Source organism: Squalius cephalus (genome assembly GCF_949319135.1).
Source record: "Squalius cephalus genome assembly, chromosome: 2".
Taxonomy (NCBI): domain Eukaryota; kingdom Metazoa; phylum Chordata; class Actinopteri; order Cypriniformes; family Leuciscidae; genus Squalius; species Squalius cephalus.
Window position 1 is genome coordinate 13,476,283 of NC_137123.1, and position 22,479 is coordinate 13,498,761.

The 22,479-nt window shown below is 39.0% G+C and overlaps 1 protein-coding gene across 1 annotated transcript; it reads left to right on the forward strand.

Moving 5' to 3' along the window:
* Nucleotides 1–20,799, forward strand: LOC307152142 (complement C3-like). The gene is made up of 41 exons (XM_079860549.1): nt 1–100; nt 185–380; nt 536–704; nt 1,330–1,403; nt 1,536–1,624; nt 2,273–2,355; nt 2,451–2,538; nt 3,199–3,301; nt 3,433–3,553; nt 3,650–3,765; nt 3,878–4,024; nt 4,119–4,322; nt 4,461–4,652; nt 4,727–4,879; nt 4,962–5,091; nt 5,322–5,393; nt 5,578–5,775; nt 6,150–6,252; nt 6,757–6,845; nt 6,950–7,089; nt 7,384–7,596; nt 7,726–7,786; nt 8,039–8,122; nt 11,817–12,020; nt 12,232–12,307; nt 12,445–12,604; nt 13,745–13,840; nt 13,947–14,103; nt 14,974–15,137; nt 15,215–15,373; nt 16,134–16,193; nt 16,277–16,367; nt 16,470–16,518; nt 16,952–17,042; nt 17,239–17,328; nt 17,672–17,777; nt 18,046–18,135; nt 18,458–18,538; nt 19,225–19,308; nt 19,450–19,585; nt 20,515–20,799. Exons 1-41 carry the CDS (start codon nt 33–35, stop codon nt 20,654–20,656), a joined length of 4,929 nt encoding a protein of 1,642 aa, XP_079716675.1. The 5' UTR covers nt 1–32; the 3' UTR covers nt 20,657–20,799.
* Nucleotides 20,800–22,479: the final 1,680 nt, after the last annotated feature.

Genomic DNA, 22,479 nt, shown 5'->3' on the forward strand with positions numbered 1-22,479 from the left:
TTCACTCACTCACACACATACAGACAGACACGATGGAGGTGAAGCTGCTGTGTCTGACTGTTCTTCTCTCCTCACCCCTCCTCACACTGTGTGACCCGCTGTGAGTATTAAACACACCGTTTGTTCATAGAGTTACTAATAATCAGTTTTTAAGATTTCAAACGCTGTGATTTGATCTCCTCAGGTTTGTTCTGTCAGCTCCTAATTTGCTGAGAGTGGGTTCCTCGGAGAACGTGTTTGTGGAGGCTCAGGATTACACTGGAGGAAACATTGATGTAAAGATCATAGTGAAAAACCACCCAAAGAAAGACAGTGAGATACTGTCCAAAACAGTGACACTGACTGCACAAAACAATTACCAGATCCTTACAGATATAAAGGTGATGTCACTTTGACAATTTTTTTTTTTTTTTTTTTTTTTGCTTGTGTAAGTGTGTGATTCATCATCTACACTTGTACAATTCAGTTTGTAATTTTTTTTTTACTTTTTTTTCATCAAAATTGGCAAATGACTAATTCATGTTCTGTTCTTTAGATCCCTGATGATCAGAACTTGTTCTCTGAGGATCCTCTGGAGAAGCAGTATGTGTATCTACAAGCTCAGTTTCCATCCAAAACCCTGGAGAAAGTGGTCATGGTCTCATTCCAGTCTGGATATATATTTGTACAGACAGACAAGCCCATCTACACGCCTGCTAGCACAGGTACGATTCAGTGCTAAAACTTGGAAAACATAAAGCACAATGTGCACTTTATACATAAGCACGTCACAATCCTGTTTATTATTAAACTGATTGCTATGTGTATCAGGGGTAAAAATCTGAACTTATATTTCAGTTTTTGCTTTTAGTACGATTCAGTGCTAAAAACATGGAAAATATAGAGTGAATTAACACACAATGTGAACTTTTAATTTGTTACATCAGCATGACATCATAAAGATTGTGTAGTTTTGCACATATACTAGCAATTAAATATAGGACAGATGGAGTGTGAATGGCCTCTGGACTGTTCCACGAATTGACTGCATTTGCTTTTTGGAAAGTTCACAGACAAGTGTTTATCACAGACAATTGATAATAAATTGCATTTTGCCTCAAGCCGTCTCAAGCTAAACTAAAAAAAGCATGTATATGTTGAAATATAAGCTATGCCGTTAAAAAGTTCATTTTACTGTTTATTCAGCCGTTACAAGCCTACTGGATTTTTGTTGCTATAATAATGCACAGTAAATGTTTATGGTATCATTTTTTTTTTACACACTGAATGGCAAGTGTCTCAAATATGTAAAACAAAGTATTTTATTTTTTGTTTTGATCTCTCTTTCAGTTCAATACAGGATTTTCTCTTTGACACCCAACTTGAAACCACTCAGTCAGTCAGGAGTCACGGTGGAGATCATGGTACACACTTATATAGGTTCACAAATACACATACATTCACATATTCATTCATTTGTGACATATCAGCTGTAATGAGCATGTGACTGACGATCTCAGAAAACACAGTGTTGATACTGATTTCTGTTTCTTAAGAATCCACAAGGCATCACATTTTCATCAGAGAAGATATATCCAGTGAAAGGGATTAAGTCTGGAAAATACGCCATTCCTGAGGTTGCCAGGTGTGTGAAACGCTGACAGGACTGAAGATATTAAACCTGAGTGAATGGACCACACATTTTATCAGTCTATGCTAGGGTTCCTCAATAGGCGGCCCACGAGAGACAAATGTTTGGTCCGAGGGTCTGCGCTGAAGTCAAATGTTTCTGGCAGTGTAACATCACTGTAATCATGTTGCTGGCGTGAAATCGCTGATAATTCTAAAGCAGCGTCACTGTTAAATTGTGTGCCAAAACAGTATTTATTGTTTGAATATCATTAAAAAAAAAAGAAGCTCGAAGCAATCGCAATTGTGAGGGAAAAAAAAAGTAGTGACTAAAAATAGACAATTCCAAAGTGGATGGACAACAACGTAAAGCCAATGTGTGGTTTGTGCATGCAGACCGCGACGTCTGTAAAACTGATAACATCAAACTCCATTTCATAGCATTGAGGTCAGTGGTCCTAGGCTATGTATTGTTGAAAGAATTTGGCTCTTGGTAAAAACTAATTGAGGAACCCTGGTCTATGGTGTGTACTTCAGGACAATACTGGATAATGATTTATCAATAAAAACAGCAGTAAAACCCTGTTAATGATCTGTTATCATCTGTTTTGATGTTATGAAATCAGACATCTGTATGTTTCTGGATGTGTTCTGTATTTTTCAGTCTTGGGATTTGGAAGGTGGTCACACGGTTCGCCAACACCCCTCAGAAGGAATTTACTGCTGACTTTGAGGTCAAAGAATATGGTAAGATGTGTGTCAGAAAACTGTATGTTGTGGAGAAATGTGATAATTAAAATAATGTATTTATTTATTTTTCTTTTCTCTGGTTTGGTTTATAGTGCTTCCAACATTTGAAGTGAAATTAAAACCCAGTAGGTCATTCTTCTATGTGGGTGACAAGAGCCTGATAGTCGACATTGAAGCCAAGTAAGACAACATATGTTCTGCTTCATTGTATTGAAAATAAATCTATGATAAGTAGTGAAATAATGTACAATGAGCAACCAAAACTTGGTCCTGCGATTCCAATGTGTTTGAGATAGAATAACTTCCAAATCAACTAACCCAGACAGCAACATAGTGTCGGTCCACATCTAGTACACGTGGATACCACAGTCCAGATGTGGGCCGGATATGGGCCGACTCTGTACTGTCTGGGAAGACATTTATCTTTGTCTCCAAAGGGTGTATTTTTTCGAGTTGTGGTTATTCTCTATTTTACTGGTAGTAGTATTGTTTCAGTCACTTCCCGATAGATCTACACTATAAAATGTGTGGTAACATTTCAGATAATTATTGCATTAGGTATTATGAACAAACAAACAAATATTTTTACAGCGTTTATTAATCTTGCTTAATGCTAATTTATGAATACACTTATATAGTACTATAGTCATTTATTATCCAGAATGCATAACCTGTGTTAACTTTTTAAAATGCATCAGGTAGCCTACATTTTTTATTCAACTCAGATATACAGTATTGTTTAATATGACTGAAATGCATTGTGTTGAAAGTGGATGTGGATCAGGGACAGTCGTCGTCACCGTTCAGTTTTTACAGCAGAAATTGTCTGTGCTTTTATAGGTACCTGTTTGGACAGAAGGTGGAAGGAAATGCGTTTGTGATGTTTGGTGTGATGGACGGTGAGAAGAAAACAAGTATTCCTTCTTCTCTTCAAAAAGTTCAGGTGAGAGAAATTAAACAGTTTACAAGCTGTAATCAATCTCATTTCTCCTCACCTAGAGAGTGACTTAAAACATTAAATACATTTTTATCTTGTCTTGTAGACTGATGTTAAAGTCTTTCTCATATGAATAGATTAGGGAAGGAGAAGGTACAGCAGAACTGACCAGGGAGATGATCACTAAGACCTTTCCAAACATTATCCAGCTGGTTGGACGATCAATCTATGTTTCAGCCAGTCTTTTAACAGAAAGTGGTAAGACTCAACAGATACTGTACATCTGTATGTTTACATGCCTGTGTGTGATTGTATATGAGAGGCTAATCCTGTGTGTGTGTGTGTGTTTTTCAGGCAGTGAAATGGTGGAAGCAGAAAGGAGAGGCATTCAGATTGTGACGTCACCGTACACCATCCACTTCAAGAAAACACCACAATTCTTCAAACCTGGGATGCCCTTCGATATTTCGGTATAATCCACTGCCTGAAGGGTTATAGGAACTGAAGAACCATTTTAACGATATATTAATATACATGATGATGAATTAAGTTTTTTCTTTTTTGGTCTTGGTTTTATAAAAGGTCTATGTAACAAATCCTGACCAGACTCCTGCTGGAAAAGTGGAAGTGGAGGTCAATCCTGGAGGAGTCAGAGGTCAAACAACAGCCAATGGTATTGCAAAAGTAACTGTAAACACCCCAGGAGGATCTCCCAGGCTAGAGATAATTGTAAGGCATTGAATAAATGTTAAACAAGCTGTTTGTTTACAGTTATTTGTAGTTGCTGTGAATCAGCAGGAATATATTTATTAATTTATTTCAGGCAAAGACCAAAGATCCACAATTAAGAGAAGAACAGCAGGCAGTGAAGAAGATGATGGCTCTTGCTTACATTCCCAAAGGCGGCTCCAATAATTACCTGCACATCGGCATTGATTCTGCAGAGCTTCAGATCGGTGATCAAATGAAAGTCAATCTCAACACTGGACAAAGTCCAGGAGTCAAAGATCAAGATTACACATACATGGTAAAGATTATGGTTATTTGTTATTCATCCAATGTACCAGTATCAATGCATCAATTACATCAATATATGATACCACAGCTTGTGTTTGAAACTGTACAAAGTGCTTATGTCTTTTATACTTGTCTGTCTCATTTTCAGATCTTAAGTAAAGGTCAGATTGTTCAAGCGGACAGGTTCAAGAGGAGAGGACAAGCTCTAGTGACTCTGTCTCTACCTGTAACCAAAGACATGGTGCCGTCCTTCCGCTTTGTGGCTTATTACCATGTGGGCTCGGCTGAGGTGGTGTCTGATTCAGTCTGGGTCGACGTGAAGGACACGTGCATGGGAACGGTGGGTCAACCATCACAAGAAATGGTTGACATGCTTATTAACTAGATCTGATTCAGTATCTCTTGTTTTAACAGCTCAAGCTTCAGGTGAAGAAGAAGATGAATACCTATGGCACAGGAGATCTGGTCAAGCTGCAGATAACTGGAGATCCTGGAGCTAGAGTTGGGCTGGTGGTGGTTGACAAGGCTGTGCATGTCCTTAACAAGAACAGACTCACTCAGACTCAGGTGAAGGACCTTCTTCAGACGTCATGGCACAATCAGCTCTGATGTAAACCGCATGTAACTGGTGTCTTTTTTACACCTTTAGATCTGGGACGTCATAGAGAAGCATGACACCGGCTGTACGGCAGGAGGAGGAAGGGAGAGTATGGGGGTTTTCAGTGATGCAGGTCTGATGTTTGAGTCACACACTGCAGGAGGAACCGACACCAGAATAAGTAAGTAATTTTTTTTTACTGAACAGAGATTCCCAAGGGTTGCATCCTTTTGGTCAGGTCTTGAATGTTGTACTATAAATTCCACTTGAGTTGTCTGGTTCCTTGGTCTTGCTTACCTGTTTTTTGCAATATCTATATACAATTTTTAATGGTTTAATGAATGCTGCTCTTGGGTTCTTTTATATAATTTTGTACAATATGCTAATTTATTTAAATTAATTGTCCTCTAGTGCCCGAGTGTCCCGTCCCTGAAAAGAGAAAACGAAGAGCTGAGAGTCTCCTGCAGATCACTGGTACACTGGGTGAGGAACTGGAATTTACTCAGATTTTACTCTTGCCATTCAAATCAGAAAAGATCTTCTGGTTTTTTTTTTGTTTTGTTTTTTTACTGTGTTAAAGATCCAGAGCCCTTAGGGAATTCCGTCTTTCCCTCCAGTAGTTCTCAATATGTTCTCCTACTCCCCTCATTGTTCATGATCTTCTCAGCTGGTCAATACTCTGGTGAACTGAAGCAGTGCTGCTATGATGGGATGAGGGATAATAAACTCGGCTACACCTGTGAACAAAGAGCCACCTACATCGTAGATGGGCCAGAGTGCACAAAGGCCTTCCTGCAATGCTGCAAAGAGATGAAGACCCGCAAAAACATGAAGACAGAAGAGGAGGAGATGATTCTGGCTCGCAGTAAGTAGAAATTGATTAAGGTTGTTGCAATTCCTTAAGCTTCTAGATGGCTCTACCATCTCGTGCAGTACTCTGTCTCAAAATGTAAAGGCTTTACAGTGATGTTCCCTCAACCGTAACACACTCTCACAACTGTCATGTCCATTTTTCCACATTTCAGTCAAGTCAATAGTGCTTTATACAATAAAGATTGTTTCAAAGCAGCTTGCATGAATCCGGTGGCAGTGATTAATACTGATATTTTGAATCTTGGGTACTTTGGAAAGAAGTAATTGTGGATAATAATGAAAGTGGATAGTCATTAGAGAGAATAATAATGTAATTTATTTGATTATCATTATCTGATGTGTTATTGTTTTTTTATATTACAACAGGTGATGATGATGATGACTATTATACAGATTCTGATGAGATCGTGTCACGTACTCAGTTCCCTGAGAGTTGGCTTTGGGAAGAGATTGATCTATGTGATAATTGGTGAGTAGGAGACAAAAGCTGTAAATTAAGTCTCACTCACAAAACAAAGATCATGCATTGTTTCTTAATAATTAACTTTGATATTATGCATTTCATGCACTGATCCCCACTAGAATGTATATTTTTAGATGCAAGAAAACTGATTAGACGTCAACAACATGAAATGACATCCACTAGTTTCGTTCATGAAATTTGATAGGAAACCAGTAATGGGAATGTCTAATAGCAAACCAACTATGGTGTAGGTTTAAGACCAGAGATAAGTATTAGAGCTGGAGACACAATTTCAAAATAATGGAAAGGAGTGCAGAATACAAATTGTGTGACAACAGTATTTAATTTGCTTACATTTCAAAAACTCCTGAATCTTGTCCTGGTGAGACATAATGTTTTTAGGCTGCCTGGCTCATTGAGCTTTTAGCCTGATACAGATTTAAATGGTAAACAACCTAGAAGACTTCTTGAAAATTTCTAATTTTTAAATGTAATTTTCTCATGTCTCAGTCCAGCACCAGTCAAAGATAAAGATATCTACCTGAAAGACTCTATTACTACCTGGCAGATCTTGGCTGTCAGTCTGTCACCAACACTTGGTAAGATGAAGCTGCAAACGCAGGATACATGGTCTGAAAAACATCATCATCATCCAGGAGCTACTGCTTTAAACTCTTCTGTGTTTCTGTGTTCCTCCTCAAAGGCATCTGTGTGGCAGAACCTGAGGAGCTGATCGTTTTTAAGAGCTTATTCATTGACCTCAAGATCCCTTATTCAGCTGTGCGCGGTGAACAACTGGAAATCAAGGCCATTATTCACAACTACACACCAAAGAAGCAGAAGGTAGATTTGGTTTGAATTTAGAAAAATGCATTTAGATTTATGGTATACATTAAAACCACGTGCATTGAAATAACCATTTATGCTTAAGTCAAATAATTTACTAATGACAGGATACATGGATTCTGAGAGTCATTTCAGATTTTAAGCTCTATGTGACTCAAACTGAAAAAAAGGTGTAGGATGCTGATTATTGCTAAAACAGAAATGTCTATCACACTTTTCTTATTTGATTTACTTTTTATATCCTCTAAACATATTGAAGAGATTTATGTCTCGCTCTCCTGTTTTCACCAGGTGCGTGTGGAGTTTATGGAGACAGAAAATGTTTGCAGCTTTGCCAGTAAGAAAGGCAAATACAGAACAACAGTAAACGTTGACAAAGACTCCAGCATAGCGGTTTCATATGTGATTATTCCCATGACACTGGGAAATCACATGATTGAGGTGAAAGCTGCAGCATATGATTCTGTCCACACTGATGGAGTGAGAAAGACCCTGAAGGTGGTGGTACGTCTGATGGGAATCTTGTTTAATTTGATTTGGTCATTTGTTTCACAGTAATCTATAGATGTTTGTCATATTTTGAATAGATTATCTAGAGCACCACGGGTAGATAACTCTCTTTCTCTCTCTCAGTCTGAGGGTGTGCTGGTTCCATTACACAGACCAAACGTGGAGCTCAATCCTGTTAAGGATGGTAAGATTTACTGTGAACCATGGAAACTTTATACTTCATCATAAAATCATTGAATTAATGTCAGTTTACTTCTATCCAGTCAAGACAAAAACATCTACGAATATCATTATAGTTCCTGCCAATCAAGATCACAATCAACTGCTCTTCTTGCTCAATACTCACCAAAACAATACAAAATCTGACTACCCTGATAACTCATTACTCTTCTTTTGTCTTCCTGTTCTTCTCTGTTTCTCAACCCAATTGGAACAGGGGAGAAACCTCTAGTTGTTAGAGCTGAAATACCAGAAGATCGGGTTCCAGACACACCTGCTAACACCTACATCTCGATTACTGGTGAGGAAAAAGACGTTTTCATGAATGTTTAATGATTATTTCTTAAACGTTTAATACATGTTTTGTTTAAGAGAGATGAAGCCTTTATCTACAATCAATTGGTTAGTGTGGCGAGCAGGACGAGGTTGAGGGCCGTGAGAGATACGAGACAGGTGTGTCGCGCAGGTGTCACTCATCATTAAATACGCCACCGGCCTCATGTCACCCGGCACCTGGGGGTATTGATAGACGAGGCGAGAGAAAAGGAGATGGAAGCATGAGGGTCGACAGAAGGGAGAGAGGGGAGAGAGAAAAAATTTAATTAAATCTTGGTCTGGTTTCCACAACCACTGCCATCCGGTCCTCCACCAGCTGTGTGATCTTCTCCGCAGTGCCTGGCTGTGGTGCTGGATAGCACTCGGTGGACGGCTCGACACTCCTCCGCCGCCTGGTGGACGGAGACGACTCCTCCGGGTTCAGTCAGATGGCAGCCGTTCCCTGCTCCTCCCCATCATGGCGGACGATATTAGTCTCCGGCCCACGGCGAACGGCAGGGACTCCTCCACTCCCTCACGGATGGCAGCCGCCCTTCCAGCACCCAGGCGGCTGGCAGCGAGTTCGTCCGTCCCTCCGGCAACTCACTCCAGCGCATCACCTCGCCTATACTTTAATAATAAAATAAACAAAGACAAAACAAAAGTAAAAGACAGCAGCCCCTCATGGACGACTGCTGTCACATATAATAAAACAAACAAAACACAACATAAATCCAGGCCTGTTCCTTTCTTGATCTTCACTATCGTTGCAACTCCTTTATGCTTCCGCTCCTCCGTGAGAAATACGATACCAGTGCGTCGCACAGGTGTCGCTCATCATTAATCACGCCACCGGCTTCGCGCCGTTCTCCCACAGTCTTCTGCCTCGTCCTGCTCACCACAATAGTTTAGTTTGGAGAATACCTGCCCTAGTGAGTGGTGACGGAGCTAGCTCCGTCCAGGGGAAAACACTCACTGGGTTCACCGATAGGGAAACCGAACAGTAGAAGAATAAACGGATTCAAATACCTGTTTGGACACAGCTTTCTCCTTCTGCTGACCTGTGAAGCAGACAAAGAGCTGTTCAGATTGTCTGAAACCCTGTGTTCAGTCCAGGTAGATACGCAAGGTGCACACCAGAGACAAGGGTGGGTTTCCCCCATCAGGAGTGCTTGGTCCCTGAAGGGAGTAGTGGGAACTTTGGGCACATATCCAGGTCGGGGTCTCAGGATAACATGTAAATAAGCCGGCCCAAATTCCAGGCACCATTCACTAACTGACAGGGCTTTTAGGTCTCCCACCCTCTTGAGAGATGTGAGCGCAATCTGGAGGGCCATCTTCATGGAAAGGGCGCTAAGCAATACTGATAGCAAAGGCTCAAACGGATCTTTCTGCAGGGCCTGTAAGACCAGAGAAAGATCCCAAGAGGGTGAAGCGAGGTTTTGGAGAATTCAAACTCCATGCGCCTCTCAGGAATCTAAGTATCAGGTCATGCTTCCACAAAGATCTGCCATCCACAGTGTCATGGTTCACTCAAAGATGTGCCACGTAGTGAAAATGCACAACCTCAAGGCATACGCCGCCTAGTAGAGGGGACTCTGGCTTAAATGATGGTATCTATCACTTCTAGTGATATGCCTCTGAATTCCTCCTCGTCCCGTCCAGATTGTGCCCTATCTCTGAGAAAGAAGGTCCTTGAGTGTGAGGTCTGAGAACCAAGTATGACTGGGCCAATAAGGCAAAACCATAACTTATTCTTCATCCTCCCTAATCTTGCGCAGAGTCTGTGCAATGAGGCTCACTGGGGGAAACCCATATTTGCAAAGGCCCTGGGGCCATCTGTGCGCTAGTGCATACGTGCCACAATAGGCGGATTCCTGGGAGGAGAACTGCTGGACCACCTGAGGATGGAGTTTCCATTCTCCTCGGTGCGAGACCTGCCGCTAGAGCGCATCAGCTGAGTGATTGAGGTTGCCCAGGATGTGAATGACTCCAGAGGAGGAGATGGCGCTGTGTTGTCTGTCTGGATCAACAGGTGCTTGCCCTGAAGCCCACTGAAGGCCAATAGCATATCCAATAATGCTGTAGTGGTCTCATATGCATCAACCCCAGCAGTGTGAACGTGGCTGAGGATGCCATATGCCCCAGGAGCCTCTAAAAATATTTCAGTGGATACGATGTCTTGCACTTGAAGAGTTTCAAGCAGTTCAGCATTGACAGAGCACGGTCTTGGGAAAGAAAAGAGATACAGGGGAGAGCTTGCTCTTTTCCCAGTTGACCCAAGGTCCTAATCAGGCTAGGTGCTGAAGGACCAGGTAACTGTATTCGCATACCAACTCCCGAGACTGAGCTAAAATCAGCCAGTCGTTGAGGTAGTTGAGTATGTGAATGCCCACTTCCCTTAACGGGCAAGGGCAGCCTCCGCTTCCTTTGTGGAGACAGGGACAACCTTGTTCTGATATGCTCGTCCTTTTAAGGCAAACAGAATAAATGGTCTGTGCCGAGGGAAGGATGGGGGGAACAATCCATCCCTCTTCATTAACTTTGTATTGGGTGAAGCTGCCTCCTTGTCATTTCTGACTTCTAACAAAAAACAAAATAATGTCTAAAAGCTGCTATGTGACAGGATGTACAGCAAACAAGCTAAAAAAAACCCAGAACTAAGTTTTTATAAGCTGTCGACCCAAAAACAAGAGCGTTTAAAGAAACAAAAGTGGATACAGGTAATCGAGACAGAGCGCAACGTGTCATATTACTCTGACAACCACACCCACTGGAGGGGAACACAATCGGCGACAGGATAGCTTAGCTATATAAAACTGACAGTTGGATATTTGACTTACCAGTGACAAAATGTTTACTGCACATGTAGGCATAGCCTACTGAGTGTCAGGATCCCACAATTTACCCATTATTCCAGGGGCGAGGGAAGTAGGGGTGTGGAACAAGATTGTAAATTCAATGCAAATTTTGGTTAATTTACATCTATTCATTTTTAGAATTTAGTCATTTATTTGTAATAAACACTTTAAGTGGGCTATTAAAAAAGTGTTATTTATATGTTAAAATGTTTTTTTTAAACATTAGAGTGACGTCATATTGTGTGTGTGTAGAAAGAATTCGTCCGTAGCCGCTCTAATCCTGAGCGCAAGTCCACTGTCAGTGTTGTGTAAGGTAGGCACTAGGCAGGTTTTTTTGTGTTCATTTCTATTTCCTGTCACTGTGCAGGCTCTTTTGTATATGACAGTGTAAACAGCCCAATAACCCTTTTATTTAAAGGCTTAATGTATGTCCGGTCCATTGCATTACGACTGAAAGCAGTATCAATGTCAAAAATGTGATGTGCAGTCAAATGTCCAGGTGTGTGTATGCTGTTTAAACGAGTGTTCTCACCGATACACTTTTTGTGATTCGCGGAGTTTTGACAGGTTTTATAGACTTGTTTTTTTTTTTTTTATGGAATATTGCAGTATTTATTGAAAATGATTTATCTGTGCTGATCACTGAAGAATATGCCCTCGTAATCTTTAACCAAATTAACTTGAAAGAGGGCAGGACAACCTGTCAATCACATGAGATCAACCAATAGCAAACCACAATGATCCAATCAATTCACCTCATCATAACAAAGATAACAAAAACTGAATTCTCAGCCTACATTTCCTCTTTCATCCTTCCAGGTGAAGAGATCGCTCAGACAGTCGAGCAGGCCATCAGTGGAGACTTCATGGGTCGCCTTATTGTCCAGCCCAGTGGATGTGGAGAGCAGATCATGATCAAAATGACTCTACCTGTTATTGCCACTCATTATCTAGACAGCACCAATCAGTGGGAGGCTGTTGGCATGAACCGCCGTAGTGATGCCATTAACCATATCAACACAGGTCAGCAGGATACAACAGATATAAAGAATTTGACTATGATTTGAAATAAAAGAAAAACATAATAAATAATAATAACAATATAATTACATAATAATAATTATAATAATAATACAATAATAATAATAATTACAATAAATAATACAAAAAATAATAATAATTACAATAAATAATAAACAACAAAAATTTTTTCTTTAACTTATTTTGCATTTAGGTTATCAACTACAAATGGGTTACCGTAAACCAGATGGATCCTACGCAGCCTGGTTAAACAGGCCAAGCAGCACATGGTATTTTCATTTCAATCAATTTAATTTGTTTTATGCATTTTCATGCCCAGTTTCTTCCATCATATTTTATTATTTTATAATTATTAGTAACAAATTATTATTTGTTACTAATTTGCATTTGTTTCTGTCTATTAAAGGCTAACAGCATATGTGGCTAAAGTCTTCGCCATGGCCATTAACTTTGCTGCTATAAAAGAAGACGTGCTCTGCAGCGCCCTCAAGTGGCTGGTTCTCCAAAAACAACTGCCAGACGGCTCCTTTAAAGAGGACGCACCTGTAGTTCATGGAGAGATGGTGGTAAGTTGAATGTCACTATGACTAGGTTTAGGAATCGAAAATCGATTTCAATTCTGGAATCGAAGACCTAAGGTCAGGAATCGGATACTTGTGATAAAATCCAAATTTCGATTCCGCTTATCGATTTCTGTGTGCGCACTCGAACTCAAACTTTCCAGAGCGTGCACACAAAAAGCTGCCTCTCATATAGGGCACGAATACTGAATTGAATTGAGCTCTCTTTTGTGTCTTCTTGCGCTTGAACAGACAAATACACAAAATTACATCAAAATAGGTTATGTCTTAAGTGAACAAAAACAGTTGAGAACGAAAATGCATTAGGTCTTAAAGTGACAGTAATAATATATCTGTTGACGTTATGTTTGATATCTAAATGTTTGACTTCATTTTTTTTAACCATATTGGAATCTAAAATGGGCATCGATAAGAATCAGAATTGGAATTGCTAAAATTCAAATGATACCCAACCTTAACTATAACTGATTAACTTAACTACAATTTATGTGTAAAATTAAATTAATAAGTTTGCATACTGCTTGCACAATCTGAGCCCCTGGAGGCATATTAAAGATAATTATTTAATATAAAACTCTGGTTGTGTAATACACTTGAATGAATTATGTACACATATACATTTGAAATGCGTAATACTGTCACTATCTCACAGTCTGTTAAAGTTCTGCATGGATTCAATTGTTGTCCACTGATTGGTTTGATAGGCTTAGTAAAAAAAATATTTTAGCAGACTGCATTTGCTGATTCAGGGCACGTGTACATGACAATGTACTAAAATCGAAACATTTTCCTTCGCATTTTTCGCATACAGATGACAATGTTGTAAAAATGACCCCTCTTCACTATGCACATATAGACTAAACATGTAATACAAATGTGCAAGACATCACCTTTTTCACAAATTCAAATCTGTGTAGTTTACACGGAGATGGTATCGTTTTCAAAAACTTGCACTTTGAAACCCGTTTTCAAAAATGTCGCTTTTTCAGGCCCCCAAAATGATGTTGTCGTGTAAATGAACGGCCAAAATGTTTTCCATTTTTTTGTTGAAAATTATGTTGTGTAAATTTCCCTTTAATTAGAGAACAAATTTTTGTGATAATGTTTATTTGTGCTTTATTTCAGGGTGACGTACGAGGATTAGATGCTGATGCCTCTCTGACAGCCTTTGTTGTGATTGCCATGCAAGAGGGCAGAGAGATCTGTGCTGGATCAGTTGGTGTAAGTACAGCTCTTCCACTGTTTTGTTTATCAAAAACACTAAATTATAAATTAACAGTTGATTTTTTTCCCCCTCTTGGGTTTAACCTCTTACACACTCTTATAGAGTCTGCATGAAAGTATAAGGAAGGCTGTTGCATTCTTGGAAGGTCGACTTCCACAACTGACCAATCCTTACGCTGTTGCGATGACGTCCTACGCCATGGCTAATGCTGAAAAACTCAATACAGACATCTTGATGAAACATTCCACCAAAGGAGAAGGTCAGTAACAAGTCATCAAAAAGTGTTTTGCTTTATACAACATGGAACAATTCTAACCCAAACCCAAGTGTAAATATTGGAAAAGTTTGTGCTGGGCGGTATGACCAAAAATCCATATCACGGTATTTTGCTAAATGATGTACTACTGCACTAATTTGCTCTACTGATTAGAGAGGAAATACTGCAGTAGATTAACTTAGAATGCCCTATTTTACTGTCATGAGTTAATATTGTAGAAAAAAAATCCACATTAGTATTAATACAGATTTGCAGTGTTTGCAAAGAGCTGGTAACGGCTGTACACAAAGCAGCAGTGCTTATAAACACTGCTTTATCTGGCAATATAAAGAAAGATTAAATTAAAATAACATTGAAACTTTTCTAAAGACTGTCAGTTCACTTCACTTAAATTCATATAAAAACACCCGCGCTGCATTTTGACTTAATTCGACTTTATTCAACAATGTCAATGCCAACCACAAATATATTTTCCAAAAGGATGTGTTGATATTGTGAACACTGTAATATAATTTGACAGCTATCAACTATAGTTTCACCTGTCCATCTTCACCGTCAGGCTTAGTAACACACACAGCTGTGCAATCACCAGTGCAACAGTGAAAAGGGACCCTCTCAAACAGTGTCGCGCCGCGTTCCCAACGTTGTTAAAGCGACATACACCGGTATTGCAGTATATAAAAAAAATTATATTATAACAAAAATAAACACCGGTATTCGGTATGAACCGGTATACCACCTAGCACTAGTAAAAATGATAAAATTTTGTAGTGTAATGATTGCTGCTTGTTGGTGTCAATAACAGTAAAGGAACACAGTCCTGTTATTATTCCTGCTTTGTGTTTGAATCAGCCGGTAGGTCCTGGGCTGTCGCTGGACAGCATCATCACTCAATGGAGGCGACGGCCTATGCTGTGCTGGCACTTGTGAAGGGCAAAGACTTTGATAAAGCAGGAGAGGCAATTTACTGGCTGCGTTCAAAACAGTCTCATTATGGTGGATCTGGCACCACACAGGTACACTATCATCTCATCATCTGACTGTGATAAACTGATGCAGAACTTGTCTTTGAATGCTGTTCTGCACTTTCCAGGCGACCATCATGGTGTTCCAGGCTGTGGCAGCGTATCGCACGCAGGTGAAGGACCAACAAAACTTCAATCTGGATGTGGAGCTGTCCGTGGCAGGAAGAAGCAAACCTGTCAGATTTACCATTAAAAGAGACAATGTGCATCTTACACGGTCAGACAAGGTGAGGAGAAACTCATCAACCTGCTTCAAAATGTGTCAATCGGATGTTTTTGTTGTATCATAGTTATGTTATTTGTCATTTATCATATTTAGTTGTCCATGTCAATAGTGTTGTGTTTGGTCAATAAAACAAGTGGTGCTCACAGCAGAGCCAAATGATGTCCAGCTTGCCCTCTATCAACAAAATGGGTGGAGCTTTCCCTAGTCCAGCTCCACCTGTGTGGACCTACTGGGTGAAGCTTAACCTTAGTAGGTTAAGGTACAGGGAATAGGGTGAAGCCCAATTTATACTTATGCGTCGAATTCACGCCGTAACACGCCGTAGGCTGTGTGTAGCACATGTACCCTGAGGTGCACCTCTCCAAAAAACGTAACAACATGCCAATTCTACGTGGACTGGAAGCGCTGTGATTGGTCTGCTAGAACTCCTCCCTCGGGTTTCACATGCTCCCTCTGCATGTGTAATTGCACGTCAACGCGGACAACGTCGCAGAAGTATAAATAAAAACTATCCTGTAGTCTACAGCGTAGAGGCTCCGGAGTAGGTCCGACGCAGAAGTATAAATCAGCCTTAAGGTTAGAGTTAGGGTGTGGCTGGACCTTCAAGCTCCACCCATTATGTCCAAAGACGGTGAGCTGGATGTCAAGCTCCACCCACTGGCTCTGCAGGGAGCAGCCTCTCCAATAAGGTCTTCAGATATCTCCATTACATCATGGATTTGATGATCCTGCTGACTCGAGTACGTGTGTTCACTCAACAGGTGGAGATCAACAAGGACTTCAATGTGACGGCTCGAGGAACTGGAACAGCCACTCTCTCAGTGAGTGTTCATGAGCGTTTATACGGTCAACAGCAAGATTAAAGCGTTTGAACATCTAATCTGAGACGTGCTGCTCTTTTCAGGTTCTGACGCTGTACTACGCCAGACCTGTTGAGAAGAAGTCTGACTGTACATTCTTTGATCTGACTGTCAAAATGGAGCAAGACTTTGAAGGTAAGCTTGACAAAGAGTTCATTAATTTAGAAAGTGACATCTCCAAAATACCCATGTGTGTTGGATTTTTACGTTAATTATTATATATTTGTTTGCCTTTAGCAAAACAAGAAGGAGCCATTGAAACTTACAAGCTCACTATGGATTTCTTGTATGTGAACAAATTTCCTAATACGTTTATTTTTATGTCAAGGAACCATTTTTATTTGTAATTAATCAGCATGTATTCATTTAGGCTGTTTTCACACTTGGTTTGTTTTCTTGGTCGGAGTTCACTACTGTTTCCCACAACCACGGTACATTTGCATTATGAACACGATTACTAGCAACAGCTGGTTACCACCGTTACACTAGCGGAGACTCAAACTTCACTGCGCTCTGACGCAGATGTAACTTGCTCTTCAAAGAAAGTTAATTCAGAGACAAGCAGCTCTGTTTTATGCTACAATATAATAATTCTGACATCAAGCAGACTAAAACGCTCTAGTGTGGAAGCAGCCTTAAATGTAGAATCAGTTGATGGAGGAAAAATGAAGACCTACAAAATCTGTTAACAAAATTTGTTCTGGATCTGTCCTTCACAGCTACAAAAGCGATAAAAAAGATGCCACCATGACAATTCTGGACATTGGCATACCGACGGGATTTAGAGTGGAAACCAAAGATCTTGAAGAGGTATTACACTGATAAACTGATGCTTCATATTTGTGTAAATGATTCCATTCTAGAAACAAAAACTCACGAGCCCTGTGGAGCGTCTCAGTTCTAGTAGCTTATATGCAAATAGATGAGGAATCTAATAAACATCTACAGACAGGACATTTGATCATATCATGTATTGCTATTTTTTTCCTCATTTTCTTGCCCTCAGTTGTCCACAGGGAAGGAGAGATACATTCAGAAATTTGAGATGGACAAAGTGCTGTCAGAGCGGGGATCCCTCATCCTCTACTTAGATAAGGTAGACTGTGTTGCCTGATCATTTCCATCTCTTTTTTTTTTTTTTTTGGACCTGAAAACCATGTGCTTTGCTTTTATATTTCTGTAAGCAATTGTTGAATTCTTGATTCTGATTGGCTGACAGATGTTCCAAAGTGCTAATTATTTCACTTATGAGTATGATATTGATATTTCACACAATATTTTAAAGCACAAGAGAATGTACAACTATACGACAAGCGACTGTCTTTGCAGTGTAAATGTAGCTATAGATTTATTTTTTTATTGGATATTTTTTAACTATTTGTTGCTTTCAGTGCACAATATATGTAACCATACATTTGCTGTGGTTTTTGTATTATTAGGTTTTGCGTAAAGATAAACAAAGAATTTCCTTCAGAATGCACAAGATGCTTGATGTGGGTCTGCTACAACCTGCCGCTGTCACAATATATGAATATTACTCACCCGGTAAGTTTTTTTTTGTGCACGTGCATAAACACATACACACACTTCTGTTTAATTAAACTGGAGCACTCAAATTAACATGGACGTTTATTTCTCAGTTCCATATCCTGAACAAAGTCCATTCAGTGATTTAGTCATCTGCCTCAATAATGCCTTTGAATAATCTTCATTTGGACGTTTATTTATTTATTTTTTTCCAGCAAATATTGTAACAATATTAACACATTTTCCAGGAAAATTAATTAAACTCATGAATGTGTTTCTTTTCCAGATGCACGCTGTAAAAAGTACTTCCACCCTAAGCGGGCAGATGGCGCTATATACAGACTGTGTAAGGGAGACATGTGCCAGTGCGCAGAAGGTAATATCACACACACACACACACACACACACACACACACACACACACACACACAAGAACACAATAAGACCACATCCTGTAGCGTTGTAGCTTTTTTTTAATTATTATTCCATACTGTCCACTTGTAATGCTGGTCAAAGTGTCAGACATTTTTTACTAAATTTAGAACTTAAAACAGTCTGGCTTTTAATTAGCTGAACAGGCGGTTGAGGATGACTGAAATCATCTCCTCTACATCTAGATTTAACCCTTGGTTATAATTTACTCTTGAATGTGAATGAGGAAAAAGAACAGTATGAACTGTTAACTTCTCTTAACACAGAAAACTGCAGTTACCAGAAGAAAAATGGTGTTGAAGATGGGGAGCGTTTGAATAAAGCCTGTGAAGCTGGCATGGATTATGGTAAATGTGTTTTTATTATTTACACGCCCTCATGTTGTTCTAATCCTTAATGTTCCTTTTTTCATTGGAATGCAAAAAGAAAGTTCTTGACACGGCTCTTTTCAAAGTTAATGGATGTATAAATCCTGTTATATAATGCATATAATGCCTGTTTATAAGCGCTGCGATGCTTTGTGTTTAAGCATTAAATTATACAAACCTAATTCAAATCAAAGACAATTGCTCATGCATCTTTGTTGTCTCTAATTTCAAATGGCTACAGATATATTTTTTAAGGCCTGTTTGGCCTGTTATAGAGCAAATAAACAATACATTTGCTTAAAAAAAAGAAAGAAAAAAAAAGAAAGAAAGAAATCGACAACCGGTATCAGAATCGGCAAAAAAAAAAAAAAAAAAAAAAAAAACATCGACAATGAAAAAACCCTATTTAATGCAATGTTATCTGATGCTCTTTTTATAATGACCATGTCTGTTATGCTCTAAAAATGGCAAACACACCATAAATTTAACTTGTGAACTGTAGAACAGACACAAATCTATGTTGTTATTCACTGAATATACTCCCTTCCACTGAGCTGTTAACTCAACAATCTCTTTAAACCCTTGTGTAAATGCACTTTTAAAAAGTTTGATCTGAGCCTTACAGCTCTACATGTAGATAACAATATAACATGTATGCTCGACAGTTTATAAAGTCTCAGTGGTGGGGATGGATCTGGCACAGGACTCTGACATCTATCACTTGAAGGTGGAGCAAGTGCTGAAAGAAGGTACGGTTCAATGTTCTCTCCATGCTCATGAAATGTGTCTGATTCTTGTTAAATGCATTTTTTTCTCTCAAATACATATTCAGCATGAGGCTAATTTGAATTGCAGAGAAAGTGTGTCCTAAACACTGTTCTGTCCTGTAGGCACTGATGAGGATGTTGAGGGGAGAGTCAGACCATTTTTGGGTCGTCCCAGTTGCAGAGATCATTTGGGATTGGTAGAAGGCAAGTCATACCTCATCATGGGCAAATCCACTGACCTGCCAAAGCTCGGAGGAACGTAAGTGTCCACTCTTTGTCTGTAAATAACAGGATTTGCTTGAAATGTATGTATTTAAAATCTGTACAAGCTTGTTTTTGGCTCAGTGAATTGAAGCTCCAATTTTGTTCAAATTTATTCAAAGTTCTGTTCTGTTATTTAAGAGATGCATTAAGAAATATAGTTTAGAAAAAAATGGCTTGAATACACATCTATAATGAACACATTTTCTGAATTAACCCCTTAACTGTAATCAATATGGAGATATATAAGCTCAAACATAAAACTATTAAGAATAAAATGTTTGAATGTATAAAAATATTATTTTATTGTAGTATAACAACGTGTAACCACAATTGAAGCCACAAGTGTGGTCATGCTTCAGTTTAAATCTGAGGATGATATCTTATGAAGCATTTTGTAAGACCATGTCGTGAGTTTTTAGAGAAGGCTGATAAGATCCTTTAAACACCCATTTGCAGTCTGCTGAGTAATGTCTGACGAGAACTGCGCAATTCATGTTCTATTGTTTTCACACAACGAACCTTTCACACTTCTGCCGTGAACGAGACTTAATCTTCATTATTCTTTTGGTTGTATTCCGCCATTATTAGCCTATATTTTGCATTGCATTGCTTGCCCATTAATACCACTCTCATCCCACTATACATTAATCCACCTACAGTATTATCTGAAGTCTTTCTAGAAAATAAACAAAAAATGTATTCTTGGGACTTTATGTGAATTCTTTTAACAAAATAGATTGTGAAATAGATATAGCTCCTGGCACAACAGGTGCATTAGAGCTACAATTAGCATCAAGCTACATAACACAATTTAATACAATGGTTTTTATCACCTTGTACATTCTTCTTTGTCATTGACCCTTATACTGGAAATGATTCATGTGTCGCCAAGTCATATATGTCTTAACTTTTCTGTTGTTTTAGTCTGCAGTACATCTTGGGAGAGCACACCTGGATTGAATACTGGCCGACAAGACAGGAAAGTCAATTGAAAGAATACAAGGAACAGTACATCGGCATCTCTGAAGTCGAGAATAGCCTCCTCAAAGAAGGATGTGCTACATAATTGTATAAACATTTGTTGATTACAGAAAATGAAACATATCTTGCAAACTTTCAATAAATCTTCATAATATTGTTCCATCCAAAATACTTGTTGTAATTTTATAAAGAAAACACTGACTGAATAAAAATTGAAAAAAAAAAGAAGTTTGTATTGGACTCCAGTTATTCACTGTGTGATATACTGATATACTGCAAGGACAGTGGTGTGGCTTCATTCCAGTATGAACTCTTGTCAGGGAATCTAAATAACCAGGCGAAACTCTTTCAACAGTATGAACACAGATTATTTTTTTTTATTTTTTGGTGCACTTTGCAACTTTTGTAACTAACACTCAAATAAGATTCCACATGTATTTTCTAGTGATGTTTCAAACTGATACACTGTAATTTGTACTACTTCTCTGTGCTGTATGGATGCTGTTGATGAATAGTGTTCAACACTATTCTGTATCGTCAGAGGTTGAGGTATGAGCACATCATTCTGGATGTCATACAGGTTCACGTGTTTCAGCATCAATTAGCTCACCATCTAAATGTTTTCATGTGCTTAAATTAATTTAGTAATCTATAAAGGCCTTAAATACAGTAAAGCAGAAACTTGCTTTCAGTTCTCATGATGCAATTACAGATACAAAACTTCATATAATGGTCTTTTCTCTAGTTTTTATGCCTAACAACATCTGGCAAAGGAACTACCAATGAAAACTAGCATTCGGGCATTCAGGAATGTTTATTAATGTACATTGTTCCTTTTTTAATCTAAATAAACAAATGTCATAGTTTAAATCATAGACTGTAAAAAAAGATGGACGACGCCCCTTCGCTCTCTTCCATTGGTGAGAACTGAAGCCGCCAGTGTCCCGATATGGCGCTGACATCTTGGAACTTGAGTCTGCGCAGTAGCGATCTCGGGACCAGACCTGCGCAGTCGTGAGCAGGAAGTAAAGCTGCGAAATCAACGCTCTGCCCTCACTCTCGCCGAATGCACTCTCCCTGAGTGCACTTTTTTAAAAATTGATTGCAGTACGACAAGAGGCTTGTTAAAATAAAGTAAATACAATCTCCTCAGTCCTCCGAAGATCCCGAAAAAATGTCTGTTGGTGCTTCAGTGACTACTTCGCTCAGAGAACCTGTCAATCACAGCTGTCAATCATGACGTTACACCACCGCATCACGTAACTAACTAAAAACCAACTTATTTTTGAAACAGACACTTGAACTTACATCAGCATGATAAAAACGGCAGCAAATGAAAGAAACCACCTTTGGAAAAAAGATATTTGAAGTGTAATTTAATAATTGTTTAGTTGGTCTCACGTCCCGTTGAATAACACGGGGAGGCGGGGCTTATGACCTATACTAGGACCAGCCACCGGGGGGCGATCGAGACGTTTTGGCTTCACTTTTCAGGGCTTGTGCGGCACGCTTGGTATTGCATCCTTTTTATATTGAGCAATTGTGGTCTCTAATTTCAGGTTTATTATGAGTTTGCGTCTGAAAGTACAACAAAATAACTTATGGGTGGAGAAATCAGGAAGTCAGCAAATTCTAACCTGCAAAAAGTTTGTGTGTCAACATCTTTCATTTATTTTCAATTAAAATATTCAAAAAGCCAGTTGAGTAAACTAGTAAATAACTTGTAGTTTCATGCTGAATGCATTTTAGACATTCTCCAATGACATTTAATTAATTGATTGACATTTGGCAAGACACTCTCATTTTAATATGTGTTTGGTTTTAATGTCATTACCTCTTTAATGGATCTAATGATTTGGGTTTACCTATATTGTCTTATCATTGCTTCCACTTGAATTTGTGCTTTTT